Raw genomic sequence first — 22,572 nt, 5'->3', positions numbered from 1 at the left:
TGTCCGGCACTGCTGTAATTCATAATAATTATGTGGCAGAAGCTGTAAAGACCATAATATATGACCTATCATGATGTGTTCAGATACGCAAGGCCGAGGTTGCATGACTATAGTGAAGGTTTCACACACACACGCATGCACACACACACACACACACACACACACACACACACACACACACACACACACACACGCACGCACACACACACACACACACACACACACACACCCTCCAGAGGAATAGGGTCTGGTTTACAAGACTAGGTGTGTACTTGGTTGAAGTTGCTGATATTTTTTATATATTTGGGCTACCAGTTTTAAAGGATATGTAACTACTAAATTATATATGCTGCGGACCAGCTGCTATCACTAGATGATGTATATATTTTGCATAGCTAGTTAAATTGATGTGTATTATATTGTTGTAAGAACTCTTTATTGAAAAAACATCTTCTCTTTATAAGTATGTAGCTAGTTTGTGACAAGTATGGTTTTTCAAATTTCCCAACCTATATATAGTTGAGTCATGCTTGGCTGAATGCATCAGTTAATAAGTACGGTGAAACCTTATTAATAAGGCCACACGATAAGTGGTCCTATTAGTGAAGTAGCCTTATTACTGAAAACCTCATTAATATGGGTATAAAACAAAGTGGCCTTATTATCGAGGCTTTCATTAAACCAACACCTGACTATAGTTGTTATAACAATTTACAATTGCATTGGTATAAATACAAATGAGTTTCCTCACAGTGAAATGTAGGAATATACCAATTATTCTAGCACTACTTGAGACATAATGTAAAAGCATGAAGTATCATATTACTATAGACAGCTTTTGGCAGCTAAATTAGGTACTTAGGAGTGAGTAGCAACTTTTGCCGCAGCAGTGATACCCTTGACTATCTGTTCAGCACAGGCAGGGGAATATTGCATTAGTCATACCAGTTTGGTCCTGTGGTATTGGCCTTATCAGTTTGAAAGATAAATCTGGACTGGTCACTATAACAAAGTGGCATTATTAATGAGGTGGCCACCTAAGTGAGGTTCCACTGTAATTAAAGACAATGTAGTTAAATTTAAAAACAGAAACTCCTTAATTGAAAGCATGCACTTCAGGTTGCTTTATCACATGCACATATGGACTTGATTATATCCTATAAGCAATACTGTATAACGTCATTATGAAGGAGAAACTAGGTGAGACTTGATTTTTGGTGGGAAAACACAAACCATACTATTGTACTGTAACAAATTGTCTGATGCCGCATTTTATATGTTGAAGAAATAAAACGTTCACATAGGCTGGCCATCTGTGGATGACTACAAACTAAGTACTTGAAACAAAATAATAATATCAATTATACAGCGTTTTTAGTGCTTTACACACAGAACTTGAAGCCTTTGCCATGCAGGAGTAACTTAACTAACTTTTAGAGGCAAATAACAAGGGGTATGTGTCACAAACATGCAGATAACCTTTAACAACAGTATAAGCTGCACTTGCAGCACCTCTTGTTCCATCTTGGGAAAATAATTGCATCCAATTATCTCTAAATAGTATATGATGTGTACATGATTGGCAGATACAATTTCTTTAGTAAAGAAGTTACTGAGCCATTTTATTCTGTGTTGTTTAAATCAGTGTTTGCAATATTAAAACTCATCACCTTAGAGTGAAGAACCAATGGGACAATGGGAAACTCCTTTCAAATATCCCTAGAGCTGCTCCTGCTTAAGATTATAGTAAATCTTGCATAATATGGAGACCTTGGGACCAATCAATCAGTAGTGCATCTATGTGCCAATTTGATGCTTTTCTCACAAAGTGCACCAAACTTGAATCACAGTGTTCATGCACCATGCTGTCTATAGGACAAGTGTATGGTAAATCAAACTGACTGCAACTGATAGATCTAACACATTATGATAGTTTCCCAGGGAAAAGCTACTGAAATTGAAGAAAAAGTCAGCGGACCACTTTGTACACACAAAATCAAAATAACACAATGCAGTAGACTATAGCCTTCACAGTAAATGGGCCTGATGTATCACACATACATAGTAGTATCATAGTATTCCTCCTTAAAATAGCTGCTACAGCTCTTTATCCAGGAGTGTAGTGGCTTTAGACTGTGGTTCATACACATGAGGGAAGAAAGATTGTAGAGATGGGATGTGCTGGTCACAAGGGACTATTTAGCTTATTGCTATAGAGGTTACAGACCACATGCAGGTCAAAGTCAAACTCTGATCACATGCCAGTGTAAACTACTATATATTATTCTTCAGGATTTTGCTGATGATCTTTCCATTCAGGAAGACCACGGGGGACAAACTAAATATTTAGGAGTCTGCAAACCACCTGGAGAAGGAAGAAAAGTAGATTTGTCTATATATGCAATACTGTGTCTTTATCTTTTTATGACTTGTAATTTGTAGCAAGCATTTTTATGATTATGTGTATGACTGTTATTTATTATTTATCAATAATGTACAAGCTCAACATGCGTATCATGTACATATTGCAATAATTACAGTTGACCTATGTAGTGATTGCAAAATGATGATTTAGTCTGTCTTTGAAAATTTCAATGTCAGGTGATAAAACAATGTCTGTTGGTAAAGCATTCCAGAGTACTATAGACGAGGGGAAATATCATGATGACAGTTTGTATGCTTGCAATCTGGCTGATAGAGCTTTAAAGTGATGAGTACGGGTGGCTGTGTATGTAGGTGGTATGGTCTTGATTAAAATATTGTGGGTTGGAATTACAATTTTGTAAGCTTAGCTTGAGCACAGTGTTTGTGTCAGTGTGGCCCAGTGGAGGCTCTCAAGCACTGGAAGTGTATACAAAAAATTATTTAAGACAGATCTAGCCATATATGGAGTTAACTGATTCAAGTTTATAATTGACTAGTATGTACATGGCCGACCAGCTGCAGAAAACCATACAAATGATCACATGTGTAAATATACATTAAACTATATATTTGTTTGGGAGTGGAATGTAGTGTGTGTGTGTGTGGTGTGTGCGTGTGTTGTAAACAGTGTTGTTTCATCATTTCATTACCAGCTAGCACCAGATGTATAGTGTGGTGCCATGTGCTGAATATTTATGCATTCTGTTGTGCTTTACTGGTTTACAGGTCCATTAGGTTTGGTAGTGTCTATTTGCTGGACTGATTTTTTTTTCTAAAATCAATTTTGGGAGTAAAGTGTGCATGGTTTTCTTTAAACTATAGCCTTTTAAAATTAACGATGCTGCTAGTAAGTTGGAAGTGTTTATAAGACAGTCAAGACCTAGGCCTGCTATAATATGTTACTGGGCCTGCAAAAACTAGGATGTGGGCACTGAGTTTAACTGGTTATATTTAAAGCGATTTAAACATTAAATAAAAACAGGCATTGTCACTGCAAAGTCATACAAGTTTGAAAAAGTAGGCAAATTTAGTGTAATTGTGTGCCCTGTTTTTGCAGCCCCCGGCAGTCACACATGATTCAGTAAGAACCACCACATTACAGAAAGTTGTGTCCCACACATGTATAACAGTGAAAGGAACATTTGAGTGTACCTATTTGTAACAGTCTATTCACCCAGTAAATGTAGGAATCCGTGCATGCATACTGCAGCTATAAATAAGTGAATTGCAAACACAATCATAGAGCAAAATGACAGCTACAATATCTGTAATCTCTGTATTTCAGTTTCCTTAACAAGCTTGATTTTATAAATTTTCCTATCACTGTGTAGAAATTTCATACAGAAGATGTACATAAACCATATAGTGCACTTATGTAAAAGAGGGTGATTCAGTAATTTGTTGGGGTAAGTTGTTCCATAAATTAATTCAACTGCTTCAGGGAAAAATGAATTTACATGTATCAGTTCAACAATGCAGTGGGTAGATTTCTAAATACACAGCCTCTGCCTGGTCACCATGGCTTTTTCATGACATCACAAGGCTGGAAGGTTGCAACACAGAGGTGCAAGATTTGCTAAGGAGCAAACTAGTCTATAGCACCCTAATGTTTGTAGAGCTGTCTTGAGTTCCTTCTCATAATCCTATTCCAATTCACACTCCTATATATGGTATGCAAAGACACATTTATACTGAAATAATCATCACAGTTATCCATTCACATGCAAAGCTGGGTAGCATTAGTAGCTATACTCAGTATTTCTTAATAAAAAGCTGTTGTCATATGAGTGGTATACAATTACATTGGGCAAGACAACAGTGTGACTTCCGGCTATTATTTTGCTGAACTGATATGCAAAGATATAATTATGATCATGATCTTTAGTATGACAAAGGTGCTCTGTGACAGTTCGACAGCTGCTTTGGCTTCTGCTTTAGGTAAATGATAGTATTGATTATGGACTAACAAGGTTTAGTATTTCAATAAAAAAGAAGTATGGCTGCTCCACAAAGGGAGCCATCCTGGATCCACCATTGCAACCTGTACTCAAACATCGGTTTCTCACCAGCAAATAGTTTTATTCTGTGAATGCTATCCCATTAGGGACCTGTGAGGAGGCTTAAAGCCTATGAATACAGGGAGTCAGAAACATGTAACTAAAAGAATACAGAAATACGGTAGACTGACTGTAAATATTGTGCCAGGCATTTAAACAAAAAGACTTTGAAATATTTTTAGCGGGTCAAGCAATTCTACAAATGAGCCAAATTTCAGGATTGTGTTACTGTGTTATTAAAATTAATGAGGAAAATGGTGGGATTTGACTTTGACAAGTCAAATTCTCAAATCCCCACGTAGCATGGCTATACAATAACAGGTTGATTCTTATGTAGTGTGGAACACCAAAAAATTTGGAATAGTCAAATGTCCCACTAGTGGGACAAGGTTTCAGGTCAAAATCCCCTAATCCCAGGTGGAGATATAGTAAGGCTTAAGATAGGCACAGTGATTTTTGCCCAACAAAACCTGAAAACTAATTGCAAAAATATATCACTAAACAGTACGCTCAAAACTAGTATACGCATGTCCTTGAACCCAGTAATACCTCACTAATCACATGCTACAGCAATCACATATGAACTTTCAAACCAGGTTTCAAATAAAAAAATGTTCTAAATCAGGTTTCAAATCACAAAAAGATTTCAAATCATATGTGACCAGATTTTACAAAACTGATCCAAATCGCACATCAGGCAAAATCAAACTAACACCACCAGTGGATAGGTACACTATAGTACTAGTAGTTTTGACACTCAGTACCACTTAAACTACTCGAGGCTGGTTTCAACAGACGTCTTCTGGGGGGTGTGTAGAGCTCGAATGGCGGTTTTGGGCCTTGTGAAGGACCTGGTTTGGCAAGAATCAGTGGTTTACTGGTGGACAGCCTGATAATGTTGGCCAGACATTATTTCTGTGGATTTTGCTACATATCAACCACTAAGGAGCCAGCACAGCCCTGTAATCTCATCTCTGGACTCCAATCGTGGTCTGCCTCCATTTTGAGGTCTAACCCTTGCCCACCCCACCCTGCCACCCCATGCTTGCCTTTGTGATCATGTGATCTCACCTCTATTTATTGCCTGACATTTGTTGTACCACAAGTATTTTACCCTGGGAAATCCCCAAGATCTGGGTGGAATGAATAGAAGGATTTCAAGTGTTTTGACTCTGGCTTGAGCTTAAAAGTGAAATCGAGAGTCTCGGTAAGAATTGACAGACCTAACCTGAAAACCTGTAAGTTTAGAGCTACTGCCTTGGGCTTATTAGTGAAATCGTGAGCAATTCCGTGAGGGTTGGCAGGCCTGGGTCAACGTTTATTCGAATAGCACTTCTCCTTAGCAGTGCACAGCAGCTGATTGCAAAATATTACTAATTATGAAATTGCAATAACTATTAATTTGATAATTCATTATTACAAAACAAAAACCTATTAATAATCACACAGTGTTTATACATTGGTGATTAATTTTCCAGCTATAGTTAGCTGCTGGATTTTAGAAGTACACAAAAACTCCATAAGGTGTTTATATCATACAGTGCACTTTATATTAGGGATCATGAAGATTTGGGCTTTCCAGGCCAAAATATCATCCCAAAACCAGCCTCACAATATTTTCATGGTGTCTTGACAGTATTGGTAAGGTACAATCAAGCTCAAATGTGTCTTCAGACTAGCAACCAAAAACACGTCTGATAAGTTGCTATAAAATTTCAAAAATTTTGCATTTAGCAGAACTTTCTATTGACTAACTGCCTGCTTGATTCCGTATCTCGATAATGGCAAAGGCTACGGGCGCAATTTTATCACTGCTATACATCACTTCAGCCTGACAAGTGCCTTTTGGCATACTGGAGTACGTACAATGCACTAATCATGGACTTACCTTTGTCCTCCTTCGTGTCCCAGTTCTCAAGTCTAGTTTTAGCTGACAACGTTAAAGTGTTGATTCGCAGTAGCGCAATATAGTTTCCCTGTAGTTGGCTATGATGCTTATTGCCCGTATTTTCCATAGTGACTGGATTGATTGTAGAGATACTTCTCGTGCTGTTCTTTGTGTGTACACTGTTAAAGCTAAAAACTGCAATGGTAGCTAGAAGTACTATTTTTGACCAGAGCAGTCAAAATAAAGCACTTTTAAGTGCTACAATAGTACATCAGTTTTAACAGTGTAATTAATGCTTTGTAATGGGAAAAACATGGCTGAAAAAGAAGCATTCCACGTTTTAGTAATTGATGGTTTGGGCGCTTGTTCAAATGCAAGATTAATTTCATGTCATGTTGATGCCATTCTTTCTTTTGATGCAGTATGCACAGGTTCATTAGTCACACTTATGTTAGAAAAAAAGTAAAGTAGAAGGAAAAATTAAGAATTTTAAGTTGGATTAGCGGTCACAGAAAAAAGTAATGAAACAAGGGAATAGCTAAAATGTAGCAATATAAGAAATCTTCCTGTAGCTACCCCCTCCTTCCTTCATCCCTTTCAAAAAATTTGCATACAAGATTGAGATACTCTAATAGAGCAGTCAATCACTTTAATAAAGCAGTCACAGTGTTCATGAGGCAGTGTAGCTTAACTATGAAGCTATGAATAAGGATCTTTATACATTTGGTAAAGGACAGCCATTATTACTGTGATCTTTTTTTTTGCTCTTTAACTTTTAGCAATGTGCACCCCCTCTTTCCAAACTCTGGATCCGCCCCTGCTTTGAGTCTTTTCACAGGTCCTAGTGGGATAGCATTCACAGAATACATTTCCCATGGGGAAGCAAGTGTCTATTCAACCCTCTAAGAGCAAAACCACACATGTCTGTTGTCAACACTTTTATTGTCACCTTTGATCATCTGGTTGGCTGAATTGTTAATTCTCTTGAGAAAAACATCCGCTCTTTAAGTTTAATTGTTTTTCAGGATCCAGCTCAACTTGTACATATTGTAGCTGAAGGGTGTATGTGATTGCTAGAAGTGTCATACCCCTTATAGATACATTTTTGAAACATGTTTTTAGAGACCTCAAACCCCATACTTCCACACCATGCCCACTACCTGCTATCAACAATGGACTGTAAAACAAGCCCTAGCTTTGCTTTACGAGTTTCCGGGGGTACATATATGACACTTTAGAAAATCATGTATGCCCTTCAGCTAGCAGTTAAAAATCAATAAATCACAAGCAATTTCTGCCCACACTAGAACTAATTAAAACTAACATAAAATATTATCATAAACAATACAAGCTCACAGTGACACAAAACTACTGTTAATCATGAATTATCACCCTTCAGAACCCAGTAATAATCACGTGAATTTTCAAATCAAATATCAGGTTTCAGATCACGAAAAGAGAAACCACACCATTGACTGTGCTGGTCATACCTTATCAACCCACTATTGCTATCTATAATTCCCTTTCTTCATTGATGGGTAGCAGAGATAACCTGCCCTCTTGACTCAAGACAACACATTGAATCTGCACGCTATTGAAAACAACAGAATATTTACAGCTTGCTGAATTTGATTGTCTAAACATCAACTACACCAGCAACTGTGGAAGTCAGTGTACTGGGTCACTATCAACCTCAATTAATGGTGTTTTCTACAACAAGATCTACCATTATATGGAATGGCCAGAGCATTGATCTCTGCATCTCAGAGGATCTTCTTTGGTAGGAACTCACAGTATAGGCTGGGTCAGTTGGGGAAATGGCAAAGAAAATAATGTAAACTACAAAAACCAAGGAATTAATACAAAACAGTCAGGATCAACAGACCATGCAGTCTTTTAATATAGTTCCTGCCATTAAAAGACTGCATGGTCTGTTGATCCTGACTGTTTTGTATTATAATCTTAGTATTTTCCTTGCCCATGCCCCCGACTGGCCCGGCCTATGTCAGGGGCAGAGATCCAAGAACTGACAAGGGGAGGGGCACAAACAAGTTCAAATCCATACCATTAAAAAGGGGAAGCAGCTAGTATTGCTACCTACAATCAGTTATTGCTAGTTGTAGGCATTCCAGTATCCGAGATTTTAATTTTAAAATATTCTCCGTATATTCCCAAATAGAACCCTGGCACAAAATAACAATGTGCGTTTAACTTGGGATTGCTCTATCATCCAAGCTCCAATGAGGATGAAAATTGCTATGGGGTTTGTCCACACGCTGATCATCACGGAAATCTATACGTCTAAGTAAGTTTTGTGTCATTTTGTTATCTTTTAAAGCCTTGTAATGTATGCAGACTACTTTGAAACTACTCAGGTTAGCGATTTTTAGCTATGCAACAATTTTCTGATGATTGAGCCACCAACTGAAAAGTATAAACCATGCACTTCAAAGTTGGCATGACAACGCCATAATTGAAACCACAACTCCACCTTAGGTATTGTTGCATCATTGTGACACTTCCACATTAGTTGTTTACCTTGCTAAGGCCACTTCAACTAAATCTTTTGTTTCTCGGGCCCGACCGACCCTATGTTTTTCAGCATAAAATAATTATGTTAATCACGTGATCACCTTGCAAAAGTGATAACGCCACAAAGGAGTTGCAAATTTATCTTTAAGCTCTCAAAAAGTAAGTAACACTAAATATCTCAACATATAGCTGCCTACTCACAAGTGATACAGCAACTGTAATGTAGCTTAGCCACCGTTTGACTCACAATATCACTCTTCAGCTAGCAAAATAGCCTATTTTTATTTTACCGACCTTTATTTGGCTGAATTTTGCCCAAGAAACATAAAATTTAGTTGAAGTGGCCTAACTTAATCTCAGTTTTTACTTGAGATAGCCACTTGCTATTGGTATACACAGCACATTTGTTCACCACAAAGTATACAGAGATCACTGAGATCCAATAAGACCTGAAGTTACTCTCATTATGTGTACAAACCTGCAGCTAGAAGCAACTGCAGTTTCAAGGCAGTCCAGGTTGCTTCCTAGTTAAATTGTGCCATTTTTTCCTTTAAAATGTATGGGAGAAAATATGTGTGCCTTTTTTCAAGCAAGCCAAAGTAGCTAATGCCAACCCAACAAACTATATATTTCTGAGATTGGTAATCAATACTCTATCTATTGAGCATATAGCTAAAAAGTTCAAAATTTAAAAATTAGTCTGGAATGCCTACTAGTTGATGTATACACATAGCAGCAAACAATTGATCACCTCTCAGTATAGTGTTGAATTTTACGATTCAGGCCATTGCAGAAGGTTGTGAAGTCTTATGGCTTGGCTTAATATACATGCCAAATGATAATTATTTTTGGAGGCACTTACTATCATGAAGGTGCTGGGTGACAGTTTAAGTTCGGATTCAAGTGAATTTGCAGTTAAGATGGATGAGATGTTTGCTTTTCAAACTATAAATATTCCTTGAGCAATAAACTATCAAAGTGGTATAGCTAGAAGGACATGGCAGAAGAGGGGAGATTTGCCCCACACTGAATCCGTCATTGTATATTGTGTAGCTATATTAGTTGATAGCATTGCTGCGAGTGCTATATGAAGAAAATATAGCACGAAAAGAGTTGTCTGGCTTTGGGTGCTGATTTTTCATATAGTGCGAGCAAGGCAATGCCCCCCCCCCCCCCCCCCCCCAAGTATGGGCTATGTGGGACAACTTGCAACAGCAAAAGCTCCACTACTGGGGCATACGTAGCCAGTTTAATCCCCTACTGATCCCCCACCGCAATTTACTAGTGATTCACCTCACATATGGGCTTTGGCCTGCTTGCTGTACTGTGACTCATTTATCAACTTTCAAAGCTGGGAGTCAAAAGCTCCACTATACTGGGGGAAAATTGGGTTACAAATGATTGGTGCATTATTATTATTATTAAAGCTTTACAGTGGCCTGCACTGATTACAGCACTTACCCACTACAACTGACTGCTCATGACATGCGCAAAACTATTTTTAAAACTTACCGAGTAGCCTTAAACTGGCAGCCAACTTCGTTATGGATAACGATCGGATGCACCATGGAAATCCTTTCGAGTTCTTCTCTAGTGTTTCGCCCACGCAGATACCTCCATAATAGCACTGCGGTTATACACTGATGGAGCTGTCCCTCGGAGCTGTTTCACCTGTCTTCGCTTTGAGTCTCTAAAAGAGTAGAGTTCAGATTACTATGATGTGGTCACATTCACATCGCCCAAGTTTGTCAGAGGATTCACATACTGTTTGTTTTGTACACTTTCATGATGGTTTAAGTTCTCTCGGAGTCACGTACAGATTTCGAAGGTGTCGCACTCCTCGCGAGTTGGCCCGGCCTCCCGTGACAATCTTTCGCACTAGCTAGAGCCGCTCGAGCTAGAGACGTCTGACGGTCAGTGAGGCCTCCGGGGCGTGAGACTGAGGGTGGAAGGAAGTGCCATTAGAGCTTTCACACCTCTTTCAGTCTTTCGCGCTCTCTTTCCTCGCTTTCCACGTTGCTTTAATTGTGACCGTAGGATTCCCTTGGATTGTTGTGAAGCTAGGACTGCTTGCCCATAGCGCCCGCCCCTTTGCATTGCAAAAGGGGCGGGCGCTGCCAAACTAGTCCATTAGGGCTTGCCTCAACTAGCTTTGTAATGTTTTTTTTTGTTGTTGTTGTCATAGCTACAATTGTTTTAGTCTATTGTTACGTGTACATTGTATGGGTTCGGTGTTCTGTGGCTTCTGGTAATTTTTGTTGTTATTTTTGTTAGTTGTTTAGTATTTTGTTTTTTGAGTAAACCAATTTAACGATCGTTCTGAGGTGAGACTATATAAGCGCGCGGGACAATAAACTACAGCACAGTAAAATTAACAACAAACTCGTGTAAGTTACCTATTTAATAGCTAGCGGTACTAATATTGTATTTATTGAGTTCAGGGCCAGTTTTGGTAACGATTGATAGTTGGTCACAGGCTTGGTTTGTTAGCGGGTGCCGTCGTTACTGCAGTAGAAGGTAGATACTTCAACACGTCACGTGGTAGCTAGCCTCGAGGCTCGCAGTCTTAAACACCCGGCTGTGATATGCCAGTGACGTAGCTACCACCATGCACACTACAGTAAAAAACGAAGTGGTGAAGGCAGTTATAATTTTGCCACAATGTTATGTATGTACTACGGTACTGAGCTTGCTATAACTACTTTTTTTTGCAGTAACCGTCGCTACCGGCATGTTTATTAACTGTCATGCACTACAGTATACAAGAAAGTAATGAAAGCACCCGCACAAAAGCAGTGACCTTCACCACGTCAGGTAATAACAGTGTGGCAGAAAGTATAGTATAGTGCTACTAATCACTGAGTCTGAAGCGGATTGCCGGCATAGCTTACAATTGATTGTTTGCTTGACTGATCATGGCGATTTAAGTTTATATCGCTGTAGATCTAGAGCAAAGCTCAAGATATGCTTGCATGCATGCCTTACATGTTTCCAGCAGCCAAGCAGTATGCATGCATACAAACAGACATAGCTATACAGTTAGCTGGCAACCGGGCAAAGTTATTTTAATTTATTTTTTATTTTCCAAAAAATGTGCAGCCTCAGTTATATTACAGCTATACTGATCATGTAGCTAACCTGCTGTAAGTATAGTAGTTATCCTATAGCTATATGATCTGTGTTGATATTCTGTTTAGGGATTTGGAGGTTAACATGTACACACAGCTATCCGATGTACCACAGTGGCTGCCTACCCAGCCATTGAATAGTTCGCCAGTTAATTCAGCTGGTTGTTATCAGTCTGCCCCACAATCTTCATCACCGCTACAGTTATCATCTCCATGTACTCCATCTGGCTCTGCGGGTTCCATGCGCAATGGTTTTAGCAGTACATCCTGTGACAATTTTCCTCCAGATACATTTTATAACCAACCACCAATGGATGGTTGTCAGTCTTTGATTGGTGACTATTACAACATGCCTTATCACCCAACTACCAGGTACTTATATAGTTTTAGCTCAAGATATATATGAAATTGTATCTTTTATTTTCTATAAGCAATCTTTGCTGTTCCAATTAGCTATTATACAATTATGTATTTTAACAACTTGTGGTATCACAAAGGCTTGTAGCTTCTAGATACTCTGTACAGTATTCACTAGCTCCATGTGATAAACCACAAAGAGTTCAGGCTTTGCATGTGTGAAACATGTGTACATGTTGTACTTTCACAAACCACAAATATGTTCAGACTAAAATTGGTAACACAAAAATACATACCCTTACTTGTTGCTAGTACATGATACATTTCTAGTATTAGGACTACATCATAGTATAGCGTGAACTGTGCATCTAAGTTACAATGCATGACTGACTGGTAAGCATTTCTTCAGTTATGTACAAATATCTCATACAATAGCCAAGCAATTTATTCTGTGGCACAATTGTACAGGCTGTCTGCAATATATATTGTACTTTCCGAATTTCTGTAGTCCTTTTGTGAACTATGTTCCAACTCCAGAGGGGAATATTGGTAAACTGATCAGTCAGCTTAGTAGTTGCTTACAACAGGTAACAATTCTTACACACAATAGTGTACATAGTACACTCATGTTTTATGTAGGTGGCAGGAAAGGATTTTGATGCTTCTAAAGAAATATGGGAAAACTTTGTCCATGATTTTTTTGATGACAATGCATTGCTCTCTGTAGAAATTGACGGGTGCAGTGAAAAACAAAGATACGGTAAGTCAAATGACATGACCATTTAGCAGTATTGATGTGGTTGTGGTCACTTATCATCAAAAGATTGGTTTAGAGAACTGATATTAATGGCACCAAGAGTAAATAATGGAGAATTATTTACTCTTGATGGCATGTATATAGGGTTTACCAACTATTTTGTTCTTTGTAGTTCTAAATCGTGATAACCTACCAGGATACTTTCACACTTTCTCAGAAGATGGAGTATCTAACTTACAGTACATGTTGGGAGAAGGTCAAATGAACAACTTTCAAGAGCTGTTTAGAATGAACTACAGTGGTGCCACTTGCATTGTTGACTACACTAAGCCTCACCCAGTAAAGGTATGTAGACACGTACTATAGCACTGATACTATGTATACTGGGATGTTATTTAAATACTTCTCGTATGGATATAGACACATGATCATGCAATACCAATGTTTATGGCCATTCACACATTAGGTCATTTCTGAGGGACGTTTACTGGTGGATATGAAACTTGATCATAACTTAAAGATAACATTATGGTATTTCAAGATGCACAAGTACAATGAGTTTGTCCAACGGAGTGGCATATTTACAGAAGTAAGGTGCACATGTACACAAATTAATGGTGCCCTACAATTGTGATTGAATGCATACTACACCTAAAGCTGTATAAAGAATTCATTGTACTATAGGATGATCAGAGGGTTCCAGATGACATCAAAAAACTGTCGGAGAACATTTCAACGCATGGTTTGCCTGGAGCAACATGCTCTTATTTTAAGGTACCTGTGACAACATGTATGTTACAGTATTCCACCAGTAAATGCTTTACACTGATGTACTGAAAGCATCCTTTTATATCAATAGCTACCACTATTATTCACTTCATTGATTTCCACAGAAGCATGGTATGTACAAAGTGGATAGTTTGGATGATGTACTGCTGTCACCGATGTCAAGTAAGATGTCACCAACATCACTGGTAGCCCCTGTAGCCAACTCCAACTGGCTGCCTGACCCATACAGTACTGGATACAGTGGAACATACACAACATATAACAACATGTATAACAGAGCTTCTTGTGAGTACATATAGGAGCTGTTTGTTGAGCACAAAAGTTTATTTGTTATTCTTTAGCTCTACCTCATCATTCATCAGTTGACTTTGTTCCTCCAAAAAACCAACCTAAAGGCAGACACCGTTCAAGTAGCCATAGTAATGACAAACCGAAGAAGCACAGGTCAAATGGTCCAAAAGACAAGAAGCAAAGGCGACCACCTCCAATTCTTATGTACATTGTAGGAGAAGCCCTCACCTTACGTAAGGGTTTGTCTTGTTACAAATCACTTTATAATTGACACAATAGTAGCATAGAGCATGTAGTTGTAAACCAAGCTGAATATTTGTGTTGCTATAGAAAATTAAAGTAAAAAGATTTATCTTTCTAATTCCATTCAGTGAGTATTACCAGCACAATGTGTTCCATCCACAGGCGATGGACGACTACTACAGGATATTTCTGACAATCAAGAAAGAAAGATTACATGTGTAAAGAACACTTTTGCCGAATCTCCAGCAAGAAGTGAACAAAAGAAGGGAACCTCATCATCAAGTAGAACTTCTAGCAAGACTTCTAGTTCATGGACTACCAGTGTAGCGTTAGGGAAGCAATCCACTAGCACAACATCAACTAATTCTGTTAAATGTTTCAATAGTGATACTGTCAAGTCAGACAACAGAAAATTTCCACCCATTCCTACATAGGTGTTTTTATGCTCACATTTCTATGCAAAATGTAATACACACTTATTCTTAAAGCACAGAATGTATCATGGTTACAACTGTCAACAGAAGCCACATAAACCAATGCTGGGTTGAGCTTTTTCTCTTTAAGTAATGACACTGCCATCAGCTTCATCACTTATCTTTCATACATTGGTGATCAACTCTCGTGTCTTTATCAACAATGCCTTAACAATAATGCACTACAATCAGTATGATATATACAACAATATAGTCTTACTTTTATATCACTTGCTGATCATTCATTCAACGCATTCCATCAAATGCATTGCTGTGTTTTTGTGCAGCTTGCCAAAAGGACTCTAACACAAGCATACAGAAAAATTAGGATCATCGATATGAATGTAGTGAAGCAAGGGAGGTTGCCTACACCTGACGATATACTACAGTTGACATTAAATCCCTAATTCAGTCTATACCCATGATAATTAAATGTCCACTAGTATATCTTTGTGTGTATAGGTGACCCTCCCTTGTGTCACTACTTATAATCCCTTAAAATTGTAAATTTTCTATGACAGTTGGTTTCCTTAACATAATTATGACTGGTAAACCTGCACATAGCACACCAAAAACAAGAATGGTGCCAAACTTTATGTTTTCGTCTGAAAATGCTCCCCAACTATTAGTTACATGAAGTGGCCATTACATTTCATTTTCAGCTATACCCCATTACACAGTATCACAAATGAAGGGCAGTATATGAGAAGGGCAGTATATGAGAAGTGCCTCTGCAATCAATCCAGTCACTATGGAAAATACGGATGATTTCCATTACAAATGTAGGGAAGCCACCACACGCTACCGCTAATCAACAGCTCAGCAAAAGTAAATGGGAGACAAAGCTAAGTCCATAATGCATGCATTATAAATACTGCAGTATGCCAAAAGTTGGTTGAAGCAACATCTAACAGTGAAAATTCAAGTCTGTATAGCCTTAACCATTATTGAGTTATGCTTTCCTTAAGGCAATGGTAAGTCAGTCAGTCACTTATTCAGCAGAGAATTGCACTGAATAATTTTTTTAATTTCATGGAATCCTGTTTTGGGTCATAGTGAAGGCATTTTTGGACTTGGTTTTCTATACCTAACCAATACTGCAAAGACACCATGAAGGTATTGTGAGGTTTTTGGTCAATTTTTTGTGAGACTCCATGATTATACTGTATGATAATAAACGGACTGTGCTGCAAGGAACAACATAATAAATTATGATTCTTATTATTTTCAATACAAAAGTAACACATTTTTCAATGGTGTGGTTTTTCTACCTGTGACTGTCAGCCCATACATCTTTTCACACTCTACACCGTGTTTACACTGGCTGAGTCAGCAGTGTAGGAGTAAGCGGTCAACCCATTGTGTGTTTATGACAAACAAATAACTTCAAAATAATAGTACCTACGTACTTTCACTATGAATACACATAACCACATGTTAGCATATTCCACTTCCCGCACGCGCACGCCTGCACACCCACACACATACAAACACACCAAAACTAATTTCACTTCATAACTGGCTTCTATATAGCTCATCTATTATGTCACTACCATGAGATGTGATCACTAAATTATAGTATTTCTACAATATAAACTCTCCTTCATGTGTTGTACTTCCATGGAAATTGATCTGTTTGATTAGTTCACAAAAAGATCACTACAGCTTTGAACATACATACCTTTAGCATGGGGAGCAACAGTAATTGCACTAGCTGACAGAAACCACTAAAAACATATCAGTACGACTTTATTAAAGTTACCATTAATAAACAAGTCCTACAGTTCCGTCCTGGCCTCTATACTAGCATCAGTAAAGCCAGCCACATATGTTCCATGGCTGGTAAGATCTGCCATTTCAGTATCAACTAATTCCATATATGTTCCAATTCTGTCAGTGCCATACAAACAATGGCAGACTCCTACATAACAGAATACATCATAAGGACAACTCTTAAAGGGTCACCATAAAAGTATATACATTACATTTAAAAGACCTTATTGTTGGTAGACACCTTCAGTATTAGGAAATTCATAATACTTCCATTATCATACAGTATGGTAGTAACTGCGTATTAGGGGCACTTTCTCACAAACAAGTATTAATCAGAAACCATACATTCATGGCATCTTGGCAGCATAGAATAAAGCCCAAAAGTGTCTTTAGAGCAACCAAAAACGCTTCCGATAAGTTGCTATAGAATTTAAAAAAAAGTATTTAACAAAATTTTCTACTAATGGCTACCTAACTAACTGATGCCTTCAGACAAATAACGGCTAAGGCTACGGGCTTGATTCTTTCATTGTTAGACATCGCTTCAGCCCAACAGGTGCCTTTTGGCATACCATGCACAGTATATAAAATGTATGCATCATGAACTTACCATTGTCCTCCTTTGTGTCCCATTTCTTCTTGCTGAAGGCACAAGGTGTTGATTCGCGGTAGCTAGCAAATGATGGCTTCCCTATGTGTAGTGACCGGATTGATTGCAGAGGCACTTCTTGTAATGCTTTGTGTTTGTAATGCTGTTAGTAGACTGAACATAGCTGAAAGCAAAGCATAATGGCTACTTCACCTTTTCAGTTAATTTGACAGTTGGGGTATGCGTTCAGACAAAAACATTAAGTATGGCACCATTCTTTCTTTTGATGCGGTATGCGCTAGTTCACCAGTCACAATTATGTTACAAAAAAGTAAACAAACAAGTACAAGGAAAAATTATGAATTTTTAGTTTGATTAGGGATCATAGTAATAAAAAATAGAGAAACAAGCAGTGTTGGGGGTAAGTAACACATTACATAATAATTATTACTTTTGTGGTAACGAAGTAATATAACGAAATATGCTGTAAAAACAGATAATATAACTCGTTACTTTACTTGCAAACTAAGTAATTACTGTAACGAGTCTAATATTACATAATATTATTACTTTAAGCAACGAAGTTACTAATCTCGTTAGTAATCCACTGAGTAATGCTTAGCCACTATGAAGTAACGAAGCCTACTGAATGAAGCTTATTCACCAGCTTCTTGCTTATAACCAAGATTTACACATTGCCCAACAACGCAATTATGTCACGTGATAAAGTGGTAGTTCACACGTGACAGCTTAAGGTTGTGGACACAAAGTAATATAATATGATAGTTACTTTATTATATGGGTAATATGTAACTGTAACTAAATAGTTTAGTTGTAAATAAAATGTAATATGTAACGAGTTACATTTAAAAAGTAACACTGGAAACAAGGGAGGTCACCTACACCTGCAGATACACCATATAGCTAGTGGACATTTAATTCCTAATTCAGTCTTGGTATTGACTATTTGCCAAGAGTTGATATATGATACAAAGTTATATCTGGTAAAACCTACCTGGTTACCTTCAGCACAGTAGCTACATCTGGAGCATACACTACCACTCTTCTCTTCAACAGCAGTGTAGTACTTTCAATTCTAAACATTTGCACAACATCTGTATGAAAACAGAAACCGCGTATCATACTTTCCACATCTTAATTGTAAGATAAACTATATTCTCACAATTTGTATAAGGTGTTAGCATTTTCCCACTATTCATCCATACCAAATGTTGCTAAGGGTATGTTTAAGCACCATCATTGCCATGGTAATTTTATAAGAGAAATAAGATGGTAGCAACTATTTATATAAACCAGTAAAACAGTTGTTGTGGAATTACTTATAATTATGAAACAATAGACACAGGCTTCAGGGAACCATTTCCATGCGCAATACAAAAAGTAAATTCCACTGTTAAGTTGCACACAAAAAGTGTACACTGTTCACTGACTTACCCATGTACTAATCATTGTCTCTATGGCATACCAGCATGTGCCATGTCAGCCACTAGCATTGGTACCTGCCCTAAGTGGAGGACCACTTTCACATTAACTAAAATTCATATTGCGAACCAAGCATAAAACATCAGTACCATTCATGCCCTACAGCAATGCTGCATGAATAGTGATATCACTTTAAAAGTACATAAGCCTTACACCATGCTGCAAGTATATATACTAGCAGCACTGCACTGAGACCACTGTAGTATTGTGCATACCAATATCATGGTTACCACAAAGGTGCAAACTACGTGCATGTTGCTCGGTGTAGTAGTACCTGTCCTATTATGCTAGCCATATATGTAACACATGAGGCTGTACATGATTGGGCTGGAGCCTTAGAATGCCATGATTGTTGCCACTGCTTATTCTTGGATTTTGCAAAGGCATTTGATAGTGTGCCTCACCATCGGCTTTTGTTAAAACTGCAGGCCCTGGGTATATCTGGTGAATTGCTTGGTTGGGTTAACTGTTTTCTTACCACACGTTCTCAGAGGGTTGTTGTAAATGGTCAGTTTTCAGAGTGGCTCTCTGTGGCGTCCGGAGTTCCTCAGGGCTCCATTTTGGGTCCTCTGTTCTTCATCTTATATATTGATGACATTAGACACGTTGTCAAGCATTCGTCAATTAAATCTTTTGCTGATGATATTTCACTCTATTCTCGGGTGTCGTGTTATGATGATTGTTTAAAGTTACAGGAGGATTTGTCAAGTGTCTATAATTGGTCTTTGAAGTGGCATCCTAAATTAAATCCAAAGAAGTGTGAAGCAGTTAACATCACTAATAAACGCCATCCAATCAACTTTGAGTACTTTATTGGATCTCATCCAATTCCATGGTCACAGAAAGTTAAATATCTTGGCATTGTAATCAGCTCAAAACTTAGGTGGAATGATCATTGTCGATATGTAGTCAGTAAAGCTACTAAGTGCCTGAACCGTATACGCCGTGCTATGTTTGGTTGTACCCAAGCAGCTAAAGTTAGTGCTTACAAAGCACTGGTTAGACCCTACCTTGAATATGCTTGCGTAGTGTGGGCGCCGTACACAGCACAGGATATTAGTTTGTTGGAATCGGTGCAAAATAGAGCTGCACGCTGGATTAAAAGCTTTTGGGATGCAGCTGCTCAAAAATGGTCTAAGTCGTCGTCGGTTTGCATCAGTGAACTGGGATGGCCTTCACTTAAAACACGTCGAAGCTATATATCTATCTGGACCCTCTACTCCATTTATCATAAAAGAACTGCCATCAATTTCTCAAGGTATTTTCATTTTAACACATTGGCTACGAGGTCACATGCTTTGACATTAAATCTTGCGTCGTCAACTATCAACGCATTTCGGCACTCATTTTTTGTGACTACACCTTTTCTTTGGAATTCAATTCCTTTTGAAATTTTATCTCAAAGGACTGCTGGCAGTTTTAAGACTAGGTTAAAACACTATCTTTTTTTGTAATTAGGTTTATTGATTTTGTAATTAATAAGTAGTTCATGTTCCTTTTGTATTTGTTTGTGTGTAATTGTACATGTGAATGTATGTTCTGTGTTGGGGATCACCTTGTACAGGCAGTATTGCCTTTTGTGTTACCCATCTTTGGAAAAATTGATAATTATACAACCAAGTACTAAGAATAATACGAAACGCGGTTAAAATTACGTCATAAATAAATAAATAATTAATAATTAATGTTTGAGAAAACTACGAAGCCTAGAGACATGAACTAACCGGGGATAGATTCGCCTGTGAATGAAGGCACAAACGTATAATCGTCGCTCCTGTTTGTGCTGATGACTTGACCATACGTGTAATTCTATATAACGCCCAGTACCACACCCTTGCTTAATTACTTACATATTGCGCGCGAAGAAGATTAGTGATGCCCGTGCAGGAGAGCCAGAAGCCACTTGTGTAAACAAGAAGATTACAAGTAAGTTTTTATGTTTGTAACATCTCAAGTCTCCATGCCAGCTGCCAGTGGATTCATTCACGTAAATAAGCAATACAAGAAAACATTAAACTGACATATGCCACGCTCTTTACAATAAGCTTACAGTTACATATAAAATACAAGTAAACAATTTTGTCTTGTGCAGCTGGCATGGCGAACTTTCTTTGTGTTGGTGTCAGGCAATTCAATACGTGCTTAATCTTTTTTGCCTTCACCTGGCGTAGCTACTAGGCTCTAGTGGCTTGGCTGTCTTCCTTTATCTGGTTCATCTGGCTTGCATACGCCTACAGCATTGTGTAGCTATCTCCTGAAAGTTGCGTATGCATAACTATAGTGTGTCACCCATCACTGTGCCATTGCTACATCACTGATGAACCTTACTTAGCTCTAGTTGATGTTGATATGCATTGCTGTATATTGGCTAATAATTTTTACCTGCATGGTGATGTTGCCTATAATGTATTGCTGCATACAATACTGCAATAATGTATAGTTCTCTCCTGTATGTTTTGTATACATATACTTTGTACACATCACTGTGCCATTTTTATACCACACCAATGATGTACTGGCACTTAGCTACTGGTGGCCTTTAGTTACGATGCCACTATTGTGTTATATCTGTCACTACTGTGACATGTTGAGTTGATTTGGGGATAATGCATTCACCACCTAATAGCCTCACCGGGGGGCTGTCACGTTGGTGTATGTACTTGGTTGTATGTGACGCGGTCCTAGTAATAATAATAATAATAATAATACACATATCATTAAACTTACTGACAACATATATAGCACTGGTACCTGCTCTACAGTGTAGGACTTGCCCTACTGTGTATGTTACACACTTAATCCTATTGAAGTGGAAAAATTGCTATATTTACAACATTGGAAATCCAACATCAACACCATTTGTGACTGGATTTTGGAAAAACGATCTAAATCACACATTAGAAGTTTCGAGATAAACGGTTTTAAAGAATTGAAGCCAGCATAACTCTCCAAGGATAGCAAGCACGCGTACGAAATTTACACAAAAGATGCATCAATCTGTTACCTTTCAAGCCACTTCCAGTACTTGTAGCTGCTTGTACAGTTTCCCGCCAAATAAGATAGAAAATCTGAGCAGTTGGACGAGCGAAGTAGCATCACGAGTGCTCACAAAGGGGTGGAGGCTGGAGGGCGGCGGGGAGGGAAAAAGATAGGCAAGGTCAAAACTTGTAGTAAGATAGTGTAGCTATCCACTGGTGGTGTTAGTTTGATTTTGCCTGATGTGCGATTTGGTTCAGTTCTGCAAAATCTGGTCACATTTAATGTAGTGTCCAACTTTAGTTTGTATATAAAGTGAATGGATGTGAGAAGCAATTGGACATACCATTCATAATGATAGGTATATTAATACAATTGCTATTGTGCAGATTACATAGTCCTATCATGTAGGATGCACATCTTCACATTTATTTCAGCAGTAATGAGCTATGAACATAGCCTCATGGTTTGTGCTATGATCTGCATATGCCAGTGCACACACCATTATGCTTACAACATATAGCTGTAGATATTCTAAGTATATAACAAAGTACAAACAAACTCACGAAAAACTTTCACCTACTCTAATACAACACATGGGACAAACAGACGGATGAACACATCTGTAATTTGCTTGCCCTAAGCTAGCAGGCTTTATTCATAAATTAGTTCCATATGTTGTATAACAGTCTGTACAGTTCTGAAACTGTGAACATAAAAGTTAGTGGATAAAGCCACATAAAAATGGGTATTCAGGAAACTATAATTAAGGTGATAGGTAATCCTAAGGCT

The 22,572-nt window shown here is 38.1% G+C and overlaps 1 protein-coding gene and 2 long non-coding RNA genes across 12 annotated transcripts; 1 reads left to right on the top strand and 2 right to left on the bottom strand.

The window, feature by feature from the left end:
- Positions 1-3,674: 3,674 nt before the first annotated feature.
- On the bottom strand, positions 3,675-10,980 carry LOC136236194 (uncharacterized). The gene is made up of 3 exons (XR_010692033.1): positions 10,667-10,980; positions 10,414-10,591; positions 3,675-4,085 (listed from the first exon to the last, which is right to left on the bottom strand). It is a non-coding gene; the product is annotated as an uncharacterized lncRNA (long non-coding RNA).
- Positions 10,510-14,989, top strand: LOC136236191 (LIM domain-binding protein 2-like). 6 transcript variants are annotated; one of them, XM_066026311.1, is made up of 10 exons: positions 10,510-10,644; positions 12,099-12,401; positions 12,895-12,973; positions 13,026-13,146; positions 13,316-13,488; positions 13,610-13,732; positions 13,828-13,917; positions 14,037-14,217; positions 14,274-14,456; positions 14,629-14,989. In XM_066026311.1, exons 2-10 carry the CDS (start codon positions 12,115-12,117, stop codon positions 14,898-14,900), a joined length of 1,509 nt encoding a protein of 502 aa, XP_065882383.1. In that variant the 5' UTR covers positions 10,510-10,644; positions 12,099-12,114; the 3' UTR covers positions 14,901-14,989. The 6 variants fall into 6 exon arrangements, with proteins under 6 accessions (XP_065882383.1, XP_065882382.1, XP_065882379.1 ...); XM_066026310.1 differs by having other exon boundaries at positions 10,510-11,225; XM_066026307.1 differs by having other exon boundaries at positions 10,510-11,288.
- On the bottom strand, positions 13,640-20,642 carry LOC136236193 (uncharacterized). 5 transcript variants are annotated; one of them, XR_010692030.1, is made up of 5 exons: positions 20,529-20,642; positions 18,317-18,416; positions 16,702-16,860; positions 15,160-16,653; positions 13,640-15,106 (listed from the first exon to the last, which is right to left on the bottom strand). It is a non-coding gene; the product is annotated as an uncharacterized lncRNA (long non-coding RNA). The 5 variants fall into 5 exon arrangements; XR_010692029.1 differs by lacking the exon at positions 20,529-20,642 and having other exon boundaries at positions 15,160-16,571; positions 16,621-16,653; positions 18,317-20,385; XR_010692032.1 differs by lacking the exon at positions 20,529-20,642 and having other exon boundaries at positions 15,160-16,571; positions 16,621-16,666; positions 16,722-16,860; positions 18,317-20,385.
- Positions 20,643-22,572: the final 1,930 nt, after the last annotated feature.

The sequence above is a fragment of the Dysidea avara genome, chromosome 10 (assembly GCF_963678975.1).
Source record: "Dysidea avara chromosome 10, odDysAvar1.4, whole genome shotgun sequence".
Lineage (NCBI taxonomy): Eukaryota > Metazoa > Porifera > Demospongiae > Dictyoceratida > Dysideidae > Dysidea > Dysidea avara.
This window is presented reverse-complemented; position numbering and strand designations above follow the sequence as displayed.